The sequence below is a fragment of the Procambarus clarkii genome, chromosome 67 (assembly GCF_040958095.1).
Source record: "Procambarus clarkii isolate CNS0578487 chromosome 67, FALCON_Pclarkii_2.0, whole genome shotgun sequence".
Taxonomy (NCBI): domain Eukaryota; kingdom Metazoa; phylum Arthropoda; class Malacostraca; order Decapoda; family Cambaridae; genus Procambarus; species Procambarus clarkii.
Window position 1 is genome coordinate 24,596,672 of NC_091216.1, and position 12,349 is coordinate 24,609,020.

General features: G+C 47.6%; 1 protein-coding gene across 1 annotated transcript in view; it reads right to left on the reverse strand.

Annotated features, from left to right (window-relative positions):
• Positions 1-11,454, reverse strand: part of LOC123767665 (hornerin) — a 95,157-nt gene extending 83,703 nt beyond the window's left edge. Inside the window, exon 1 of the mRNA XM_045757523.2 lies at positions 11,079-11,454. Within this exon, the coding sequence (XP_045613479.2) occupies positions 11,079-11,182 (104 nt within the window). The 5' untranslated portion in view covers positions 11,183-11,454. The remainder of the gene's footprint in view (positions 1-11,078) is intronic.
• Positions 11,455-12,349: the final 895 nt, after the last annotated feature.

The following is a 12,349-nucleotide window of genomic DNA, read 5'->3' on the forward strand; positions in this document are numbered from 1 at the left end:
AGAGTGCTCCTTGATGCTCCCTGATGCTCCGTAACACTACATGAGAGACTCTGAACAACGGGGCCGGAGATGAGAGAAGGGATGCTGTAGGGAGCAGACAAGGATCACTGATGATGCCTGTTGTCAACAGACAAGGACCACTGATGATTCCAGTTGTCAACAGACAAGGACCACTGATGATGCCTGTTGTCAACAGACAAGGACCTCTGATGATGCCTGTTGTCAACAGACAAGGACCACTGATGATGCCTGTTGTCAACAGACAAGGACCACTGATGATGCCTGTTGTCAACAGACAAGGACCACTGATGATGCCTGTTGTCAACAGACAAGGACCACTGATGATGCCTGTTGTCAACAGACAAGGACCTCTGATGATGCCTGTTGTCAACAGACAAGGACCACTGATGATGCCTGTTGTCAACAGACAAGGACCTCTGATGATGCCTGTTGTCAACAGACAAGGACCACTGATGATGCCTGTTGTCAACAGACAAGGACCTCTGATGATGCCTGTTGTCAACAGACAAGGACCACTGATGATGCCTGTTGTCAACAGACAAGGACCACTGATGATGCCAGCATCAACAGACAAGGGCCACAGCATTACAATCGTCACACTTTGAACTTACGTTCTCTGTGATTGATATCAGATCCTGCAGTGTTGGAGGGGGAGTGAGTGAGGGAGGGGCAGGCATGGGGAAGGAGGGAGGGAGGGAGGGAATAGTTTCACAGGGATGGTTGAGGTAATTGAGAGTACAGTGGGCGGCGTTGTTGTTGAGAGGTGATCACTCTTGGGGGCCACCAGCTGCAACTCTCCACCTAAGAAGTGTTTTCAAGTGAAATTGCTTAAATGTTGCTACGGGATGATGTTTACAGTCTGGTTTGTGTATATGAGAGAGAGAGAGAGAGAGAGAGAGAGAGAGAGAGAGAGAGAGAGAGAGAGAGAGAGAGAGAGAGAGAGAGAGAGAAGACAGAGACAGAGCCTGTACAGAGCCTGAGACACAGACGGACGAACGAACTATACAGCTGTATAGTTCCTGGAAACACAAACCGAAACTGTCTCTATTTTCCGCTTGTTACAACTTGTAATAAAGTTGTTACATCTTGGCTTAACGTGTTTATGACGTATTAGAACGTTGTTACAACTTGCTATATTGGTTGTTATAACTGGTTAGGAGGTGTTAAAACTTGTTCGAACGTTGTACCAACGTCGTAATTTGGGTGTGTGTTTGGCGGGAGGCTAGCTCCTAGCCTGCCCTTTCTAACGTTCTTATATTAATGCGTTGACTCGGTCCCCAGGTTCCGATCATGTTTACATTTCATACTGTGTTCCGAGTCGACTTCGGCTTCGACGACTTGTAAGTCGAACCCGGTTTATTTATTGAGGGGCTGTTAGCACCGAACGTTGGCCGTCTGTGTTGAGACAAGCTCGGTGTCTCGCTCGTTTACAGTTTCAGAATAGGTTGCTTCATGCAGGTCAGCGTTCAGTCCCCGACCGTCCAAGTGGTTGAGCACCATTCCAGTCCCCCGTCCCATCCCAAATCCTTATCCTGACCCCTTACCAAGTGTTATATAGTCGTAATGGCTTGGCGCTTTCCCCTTTGTTATAGTTACTTAATACCTCCCCCCCCCAAAAAAAAAAAAAACTTTCTTCCCTTTTAATCACCTGGTTTTCCCCGGATGAAATTGATCCCTCCAGTTCTCACTACCCGACATCTGTGACTCATTTGTGTCTAGTTTATATCTGGGGTCCCTCGTTCAGCGGCTCCAAGCTTTGAACTATGCTTATTAGTATACGTTATCAATTCCCCTTAGAATCTTGTATGTCGTTATCATGTCCCCCATCTCCCCCCTCCCTCCCCTTATTTCTCATTTCCTCTTGTGTGGTGAGGTCCAGTGGCCTCTTCTTCTTCTTGAGGTTATCTTGAGATTATTTCGGGGCTTAGCGTCCCCCGCGGCCCGGTCCTCGACCAGGCCTCCTTATTGTTACAACCCCTCTTCCCCCAGGAAGCAGCCCGTAGCAGCTGTATAACTCCCAGGTACCTATTTACTGTTAGGTAACAGGGGGCATCAGGGTGAAAGAAACTCTGCCTATTTGTTTCCGCCTCCGCCGGGGATCGAACCCGGAACCTTAGGATTACTGTTCCCCTTCGCTAACTTTCCTACCCGTTCCTTCTCCCCTTCCTCCTCCTCCCTCATTCCCCTCAGCTCATTAAAATCCTCCCTCTTCCCCTCGCCCACATCCCTCCCCCCCTAACCCTCCCCCCCCCCCTAATCCGCCCCCACCTCCCCCCCCCCTAATCCGCCCCCACCTCCCCCCCCTAATCCGCCCCCACCTCCCCCCTAACCCTCCCCCCCACCCTTTAATCTAACACGCGCTCACAAATTCCTTCGACACCCCCCCCCCCCTCCCCCACTAATCCCTACCATAGCGGAAATACACATGAAGCAAGTGTTTATACATGTCAGTAAACAAACAAACATGCAGCGAGTGTTGTGGTTGTGTGGCCGCAATACACCGTAGCTGCGTGAAATGTGTGTGTTGCGTGTCCAGACTATTATTGATTCCAGATTATTATTGAAATAGAACTAACCTCAGAGTCTGGGGTTCTGAGTATACTGTGTCATAATTATTTGTCGAAATTCCCATTTTTTTTTTTGTGGGGGAGTGGGGGGACTCTGCCAAAACTGTGAGTTTTAAAATATACCTGGATCATAAAGGCAAACCTTCGACAAGCCGTCGGCTTCCTGTCCTCGTTGAGGCTACTAGGGTTAGTGGCCCTCGGGTAAATCAGGTATAGTCAATAACCAACAGTGTTATATGTAAGAGATCAGATCCCTCACTCTGTCCGCGGAGCACAGAAGAAAATGTGTATTTGCAGGTTTCTATTGTTTATATTTTGGGGGGAAACTTGTGTAAATATCCGCGTCTGTAGTTGTAGGTAAACTTGGGAAACACGAAACAAAATACGGCCTGCTCTTGGGGATGACTCTTAAGTCTGCCACCACACTAACACCTCTTGGAGACCATTCCACCACCCGTGTGTGGGTACGTCTGCCTCCACTCATGTGCTCGCCTAGTTGTGTTTGCGGGGAAGTTGAGCTCTGGCTCTTTGGTCCCGCCTCTCAACTATCAGTCAAGTGATGTACAGGTTCCTGAGCCTACTGAGCTCTCATATCTACACGTGAAACTGTGTATGGAGTCTGCCTTATCACTGCCTAATGCATTCTATTTATTAATTACTATGACACTAAACAAATTCCTTCTAATGTCTTATGGCTCATTTGGCCACTCAGTTTCCACCTGTGTACCCCCTAGTGCGTGTGCCTCTTGTGTTTAATAATCAGAATTTGTCTACCCTATCAATTCCTTTGAGAATCTTGTATGTAGTGATCACATCCCCTCTAACTCTTCTGTCTTCCAGCGACGTGATGTTTAATTCCCGTAGTCTCCTCCTCATTGTTCATGCCCCTCAGTTCGGGCACTAGTCTGGTAGCAAACCTCTGACCTTCTCCAGTTTAGTTTTATGCTTTACGAGACATGGTCTCCGTGCTAGAGCTGCATACACCACGATTGGTCTGACATACGTAGTATTCCACGTTCTGAATGATTCCTTACACAAGTTTCTAAAGGCCGTTGTTATATTTATAAAGGCCGTTGGCTTTAAAAGCCAACTTGGCATATGCCGCTGATGTTATCCTCTTGATATGGGCTTCAGAAGACAGGTCTGGCATGATATCAACCCCCCCAAGTCTTTCTCTCTCTGATTCTTGAAGAATTTCATCTGCCAATGAAGTCTGTGGAATCAGCCTCCACCACTCCACCTGCGTGTGGAGTCAGCCTCCACCACTCCACCCGCGTGTGGAGTCAGTCTCCACCACTCCACCCGCGTGTGGAGTCAGTCTCCACCACTCCACCTGCGTGTGGAATCAGCCTCCACCACTCCACCCGCGTGTGGAGTCAGCTTCCACCAATCCACCTGCGTGTGGAGTCAGCCTCCACCACTCCACTTCCCCTGCACTTAAGCAATTCTTTCTAATATGTGCGTGGCTCATAAGGTAGTCAGCTTCCTGCAACATGTCTTTGTTGACAAGCGACTCCAGGTGTTTGTCCTTGTCTCGGTGGTGCCTGAGTGTGCCCCACACATACACGTGCTTCCAGGGTGAGCTTCAGCTCTTGGGCCTTGCCTTTTAGTCGCCTGGTTGTGTCTTCTGAGTACAGAGCAGACTTTGGGGCGATATTATAGTGCTAATATGTGTTGATGATACTTTGGTGTGTGTGTGTGTGTGTATATATATATATATATATATATATATATATATATATATATATATATATATATATATATATATATATATATGTCGTACCTAGTAGCCAGAACGCACTTCGCAGCCTACTATGCAAGGCCCGATTTGCCTAATAAGCCAAGTTTTCATGAATTAATTGTTTTTCGACTGCCTAACCTACCTAACCAAACCTAACCTAACTTTTTCCGCTACCTAACCTAACCTAACCTATAAAGATAAGTTAGGTTAGGTTAGGTAGGGTTGGTTAGGTTCGGTCATATATCTACGTTAATTTTAACTCCAATAAAAAAAAATTGACCTTGAACATTATGAAATGGGTAGCTTTATCATTTCATAAGAAAAAAATTAGAGAAAATATATTAATTCAGAAAAACTTGGCTTAATAGGCAAATCGGGCCTTGCATAGTAGGCTGAGAAGTGTGTTCTGGCTACTAGGTACGACATTATATATATATATATATATATATATATATATATATATATATATATATATATATATATATATATATATATATATATATATATATATACGCTCTCAGGTCTGTTTTGTTTTCCTTCTCTGAATCAAGAATTTGTCTTCCTGTTATCTTGTGGTCTCCATGTGACCTATCCACCCCACGTTTCATCACCTTGCAATTGCTTGGATTTAGGTTGAGAAGCCATGGCTCAGATCATCTGGAAGGGCTGTCCAAGGTCCAGCGGGAACATTCTGCCAATCCTCTTCTGTTCTGATTCGTTCCATCGGTTCTGTGTCGTCGGGAAGTGTATACTGACATGAACTGCCTCGTTAGTTATGCCATTGACATAGAATTGTGTGGATTTTAGATCTCTGTGCCACAAACCCTTTCCTCCCTCCCATTCACCCTGATCACTCTCTCCACTCTCACTGTTTTCAGTTAGCTAGATATTATCTCTCTTAGTTCAGTTCGCTTCTATAATTTCTCCAGCGAGTTTCTTAACTTTGTGCTGAAGCTGTCTATATGGAATTGAGTCGATGGCGTTCTGGCAGTGCTGGAAGATGCAGTCAACCCATCCTCCGTTTGGCTGTGATCAATGAGGTGTTGTCGTAGAGCCCTAGTGGGGCTCGACGGACGTAACTTGTGTGTGTGTGTGTGTGTTTGTGTGATTACCTTGTTGTAGTTGCAGGAAGGGAGCAATGTTGACGGCATCCTGGTGTGGGTCTTCGCCTAGTTGTGCTTGTCGGGTCGAGCCTCGGCTCTTAAGCCCCGCTTTTCGACCAGCTCTACGTCTACTGCCACACCACTTGCGAGAGCACGTACACCCATGTGACCCTTAGAGAGAGAGAGAGAGAGAGAGAGAGAGAGAGAGAGAGAGAGAGAGAGAGAGAGAGAGAGAGAGAGGGGAGACTGCGTCGCCATAGTCTTGCTAACAGTCAGTACTTGTCTAATGACCAGCTGTTTGATTTACGATGTGCAGGAGCCCAGTGTTACGATACCTTACCTGGGGTGTCTCTCTCTCTCTCTCTCTCTCTCTCTCTCTCTCTCTCTCTCTCTCTCTCTCTCTCTCTCTCTCTCTCTCTCTCTCTCTCTCTCTCTCTCTCCAACAACACAAAATATTCATTAATTTGTTTTTTTACCAAACTTCATAAAATCTTGTATAATAATATCTGAAGTTTGTACTGCACATTATTGTCCCTTACGGTGTTTATACGGTTTATACTATATCTGCTACTACAGCTGCTACTACAGCTGCCTGAGTCTATGTTGAGCACCCTCTGGTGGGCTCCCCTGGGGATCCCTGTGAGTCCAGCTGTGTGTGTGGGGGTCCTGTGAGTCCAGCTGTGAGTGGGGGGGTCTGTGAGTCCAGCTGTGTGTGGGGGGTCTTATGAGTCCAGCTGTGTGGGGGGGGGTCTCTGTAAGTCCAGCTGTGTGGGGGGGGTCCCTGTGACTCCAGCTATGTGTGGGGGGGGTCTGTGAGTCCAGCTATGTGTGGGGGGGGTCTGTGAGTCCAGCTGTGTGGGGGGGTCTTGTGAGTCCAGCTGTGTGTGGGGGGTCCTGTGAGTCCAGCTGTGTGGGGGTCCTGTGAGTCCAGCTGTGTGGGGGGGTCCTGTGAGTCCAGCTGTGTGGGGGGGCACTGTGAGTCCTGCTGTGTGGGGGGGGTCCCTGTGAGTCCAGCTGTGTGTGGGGGTCCTGTGAGTCCAGCTGTGTGGGGGGGTCCCTGTGAGTCCAGCTGTGTGGGGGGGGTCCTGTGAGTCCAGCTGTGTGGGGGTGTCCCTGTGAGTCCAGCTGTGTGGGGGGTCCTGTGAGTCCAGCTGTGTGGGGGTCTGTGAGTCCAGCTGTGTGGGGGGTCCTGTGAGTCCAGCTGTGTGGGGGGGGGTCCCTGTGAGTCCAGCTGTGTGTGGGGATCCTGTGAGTCCAGCTGTGTGGGGGGTGTCCCTGTGAGTCCAGCTGTGTGGGGGGTGCCCCTGTGAGTCCAGCTGTGTGGGGGGGTCCTGTGAGTCCAGCTGTGAGCCAGTGAGTCATCCCGGGGGGGGGGAAGGATTAATGAGTCAGCTACTCATGTTGTCACTCATCTGGTTCTCTCATTCATTCCGTACTCTGGGCCTCTCTTTGCTAACTTAGGAGTTATTCATCGTATTCACCTCGTGTGTCTCCGTTTATCATGTTTTTTACTCATCATTCGTGTTTTTTTCCGCCTCACTCATTCTTGCTCTCATTTATGCTTGTCCTGTATTCACTTCTCCGCGTTCATCGGTTTATCTTACTCACCCATTTATTATGGTTATTGCGTTTTGTGTCTGTCTCTCTCTCCTGTGTTTATCCGATTATCGAGTTTTTTCTCTGTAAACTCAGTTTATCATTGATTCTTCCTGGCTTCCTTATTCGCTCCCTGTGGATCCTTTTCGTAAGTTATTGATCCGCTTATTCACTAATGCATAAGTCTGCCTCTCTCTCTCTCTCTCTCTCTCTCTCTCTCTCTCTCTCTCTCTCTCTCTCTCTCTCTCTCTCTCTCTCTCTCTCTCTCTCTCTCTCTCTCTCTCTCTCTCTCCTCGTCTGTCTCTCTCTCTCTCTCTCTCTCTCTCTCTCTCTCTCTCTCTCTCTCTCTCTCTCTCTCTCTCTCTCTCTGTCTCTGTCTCTGTCTCTGTCTCTCTCTCTCTCTCTCTCTCGTATTCTTTAATCTTCCTCTTCTTTCCCTTTTGTTTTCTCGCCTCAATTTTATCAATTATTATCTTTTTTACATTGGTCGCCCCGATGCTGTTTTTCACTGTTTAACACATCTCTAACCCTGTCCATGGAGGACAGAAGAAAATGTATATATGGTGGTTAGCATTGTAAATGTCTGGCCACGTCTGTGGTAGAACATAATAATAATAAAAAAAACTGCCCCCATCTGCATAGTAAACATTCAGGAAATTGCCAGTGACGTTTGAATGAATGTGTTAGCTGCTGAAGTAAATATATTTGGGATTAAATTCCTTTGGATACCATCACATGTTGGCATCTCGATCATGATACTGTTGACATGCTTGCAAAGATTAGTAGTAGAAATTAATAATAGGTGTTTCATTATCAATGATAAATAGAGAATACTGAAATAATGGGGCAGAGACATTCTTACAAATCAACACATTCAGAAAGAACTGAACGTTGTGGCATTATATATTCTGATGAATGCCGTGAGGAGAGATTTATACATGGAAGTAATGGAGCTGGAGCTCTGTGATGTGATGTTATAGTGGCCAGAATATGATTGGGTTATAGACGTATCTGGAAGCTCTCTCAAAACTCTAATGTCGAATACACCAAGTGTCGAATACATCAAGTGTCAAGTTTGTGAAAGTGTCGAATACACCATGTGTCAAGTTTGTGAAAGTGTCGAATACACCATGTGTCAAGTTTGTGATAGTGTCGAATACATCAATAGTGTCAAGTTTGTGAAAGTGTCGAATACACCAATAGTGTCAAGTTTGTGAAAGTGTCGAATACACCAATAGTGTCAAGTTTGTGAAAGTGTCGAATACACCAATAGTGTCAAGTTTGTGAAAGTGTCGAATACACCAATAGTGTCAAGTTTGTGAAAGTGTCGAATACACCAATAGTGTCAAGTTTGTGAAAGAGAAGACATGCACTCCCTTGAACATTCCATTGTAGAATGTCCCTTATTTTGACTTTCGCCTCCCCCCCCCCACCCCCCCCCTCCTCTGTGATAAACTGAACATATTAACTGAATGTTAACATCTGTAAACATTATCTGAATACAGTGGAACACTTAGCGATATACTGAATACTGATATACTGTTATACTGATATACTATACCCAAGACTGACTATTACACTCATTATGTAATATGTGATAATTTAAGGTTGTAAAATCATCTTTATATCACCTTCTGTGATTGCTGAATGGCTTGTTATGAAACGTAGTGGCTTGTTGTTGTTGTTGTTTAAGATTCGCCACCCGGAACAAACAGTTTCAAGTAGCACGGGCTATGGCGAGCCCGTAAACGTAGTGGGCGCTCTAGCCCCTGGCTATGGCAGAGAGAGGAGAGTGCTTGTGGGTTGGTTACTATTGTGTAAATGTTTGGCCACGTCTGTGGTAGAACTAAACTAATTCTGTTGCTGCTACCACCTGTTTCTACTCCTGCCACCACCTGTTTCTACTCCTGCCACCACCTGTTTCTACCCCTGCCACCACCTTCATCTACCCCTGCCACCACCTTCATCTACCCCTGCCACCACCTTCATCTACTCCTGCCACCACCTTCATCTACTCCTGCCACCACCTTCATCTACCCCTGCCACCACCTTCATCTACCCCTGCCACCACCTTCATCTACTCCTGCCACCACCTTCATCTACTCCTGCCACCACCTTCATCTACCCCTGCCACCACCTTCATCTACTCCTACCACCACCTTCATCTACTCCTGCCACCACCTTCATCTACTCCTGCCACCACCTTCATCTACTCCTGCCACCACCTTCATCTACTGCCACCACCTTCACTCACTACAACTTCTCACAGAGAGAGCCGCCCACGAGGAGTCCTCCCTCCATTCTTCACGATTAAGTATTCAATTGCTCGTTCAGTGTTAACAAACGGGGCGCCACCTTTGCCTCCACTAAACAATGTAATCAGACGGGGCATATATATATATATATATATATATATATATATATATATATATATATATATATATATATATATATATATGTCGTACCTAGTAGCCAGAACTCACTTCTCAGCCTACTATTCAAGGCCCGATTTGCCTAATAAGCCAAGTTTTCCTGAATAAATATATTTACTATAATTTTTTTCTTATGAAATGATAAAGCAACCCTTTTCTTTATGTATGAGGTCAATTTTTTTTTATTGGAGTTAAAATTAACGTAGATATATGACCGAACCTAACCAACCCTACCTAACCTAACCTAACCTATATTTATAGGTAAGGTTAGGTTAGGTAGCCAAAAAAAGCTAGGTTAGGTTAGGTTAGGTAGGTTAGGTAGACGAAAAAACATTAATTCATGAAAACTTGGCTTATTAGGCAAATCGGGCCTTGAATAGTAGGCTGAGAAGTGCGTTCTGGCTATTAGGTACGACATATATATATATATATATATATATATATATATATCCCCTTTCTGTGTCCAAGGTAATCAGATGGGGGTACCTCGCCTAATATAATCTTAACAGGGGGCGTATCCCCCCCTTCCGTTTTTATTCCCAAACAAGGCAGTTAGTTAGACACACGGAATAACTAACAGCCGAATGGTTACTTTTTTAATAAAGGGAACATCATGGTCTTTTTTGGTGGTATTTGCCTGTTTCTGGCCACTGTTTTGATAAGAAATACTGTCATAGTTCTTGTGAAATGGGCCTCAAACAGGACTGAAATTGGTCACAAGGAATACAATATGTTTGGTAGGTAAAATCCCATTTGGTAAATATGATGTTGAGATGACTAGGTGGCAAAGCCTTTCCCTTGAAGGTTGAGGCTTTTATTGGTCAATGTCACTTGTAGGTGAAGTGTTGGAGAGCTGTCTGTCTAGATCCTCGAGGTTGACCTTGTCCCCCTCCCACAGTTTTACGTGATGGGGTAGCCACCCATGCCTCTCTCCCACAGTCTTGTGTGATGGGGTAGCCACCCATGCCTCTATCCCACAGTCTTGTGTGATGGGGTAGCCACCCATGCCTCTCTCCCACAGTCTTGTGTGATGGGGTAGCCACCTATGCCTCTCTCCCACAGTCTTGTGTGATGGGGTAGCTACCCATGCCTCTATCCCACAGTCTTGTGTGATGGGGTAGCCACCCATGCCTCTCTCTCCCACTGTCTTGTGTGATGGGGTAGCCACCCATGCCTCTATCCCACAGTCTTGTGTGATGGGGTAGCCACCCATGCCTCTCTCCCACAGTCTTGTGTGATGGGGTAGCCATCCATGCCTCTATCCCACAGTCTTGTGTGATGGGGTAGCCACCCATGCCTCTCTCCCACTGTCTTGTGTGATGGGGTAGCCACCCATGCCTCTCTCCCACAGTCTTGTGTGATGGGGTAGCTACCCATGCCTCTCTCCCACAGTCTTGTGTGATGGGGTAGCCACCCATGCCTCTATCCCACAGTCTTGTGTGATGGGGTAGCCACCCCATGCCTCTCCCACAGTCTTGTGTAATGGGGTAGCCACCCATACCCCCCCCACAGTCTTGTGTGATGGGGTAGCCACCCATACCACCCCCCACAGTCTTGTATGATGGGGGTAGCCACCCATACCACCCCCCCCCCCCCCACAATAAGATGGGGTACTCACCCTTGTCTCTGCGCCACCTTCATCCACCACCTGGGTATCCTCTTGCTGTGGGCGGGCTCCCCCATCAAGAGGGCGACCAGACACATCCAACCACTCGCCCTCATCGTCACCGCCTCTCTTGGGTCCCTGTTACTACACTACCACCGAACTCCTCCGGACGGGCATCGCCTGGGCCCAATCGTAAACGTTTCCACCCCTCCTGAGCGAGCCGGGTGAAACTTTTTTTATCGGAACGTTAGCGGTTTGTGCGTGCGTGTGTGTGTGTGTGTGTTCGTGCGTGCGTGCGTGCGGCTGGCGTCGCGCGTGTGCGTGTGTGTGTGTGCGTGCGCTCTGGGCGGTGGAGGTCGACTGACTGACTTGACTCCTTGGAGCTGCCGATGGCTATACCAGAGCCACACTCTCACACACTCACACACACACTCACTCACACACTCACACGCCCTCATGCCACCTGTTCCTCCCACGCCCTACCTAGCACGCCCACCCACGCCCACACCCCTCCTCCGGCCCTGACAGAGGTCGCCGCTGCCCACGTCGGTCCCTAGTGCCGCCATGGGTATGTTCAGGGGGGTGCCCCACACCCCCCATGAGGACCCCCCCCCTTCACTTCTCCCCCCCCCTCTCCCCCATCCATGGGTCCTGCTGCAGGAAAATAAGAGAGGCAGTGTTGGCAGCAGCACATGTGGGTGAGGCTGCCTAACTGGCCTCGTCTCTCTCTCTCTCCTCCCCCTCCCGTAGACTACTCTGCTACCCGACCCCACCCCAACAAAAATAGAATTAAAAATTATCAAAAATTAAAATTTTCCCGGAGGCAGATTTGATTGGGCAGCGGCGGTGGTGATTCAAAACACCATATAACACACCCTCTCCCCCCCTCCCCCCCCCCCCCATCAGTAGGAAGAACACCCGCTGGGTTGTTCATCCTGCCACTTGTACCCATCTGGCTGTAACTCGCTCTCGCTAGTTGAACACGTCTCCAAATAAGGTTGAACATCTTGCCCACTGTTAAGGGCAGGTTGTAGTACAGGTTCAACGTGAGGGGGGGGGGGAGTGGAAGCCCTTAGTCTGAATCATGAATCATGAACATGAACATGAATCATGAACATGAATCATGAACATGAATCATGAACATGAATCATGAACATGAATCTGTATATTGACCAGACCACACACACTAGAAGGTGAAGGGACGACGACGTTTCGGTCCGTCCTGGAGCATTCTCAAGTCATTCTCAAGTCGAATGGTTCAGGACGGACCAAAACGTCGTCGT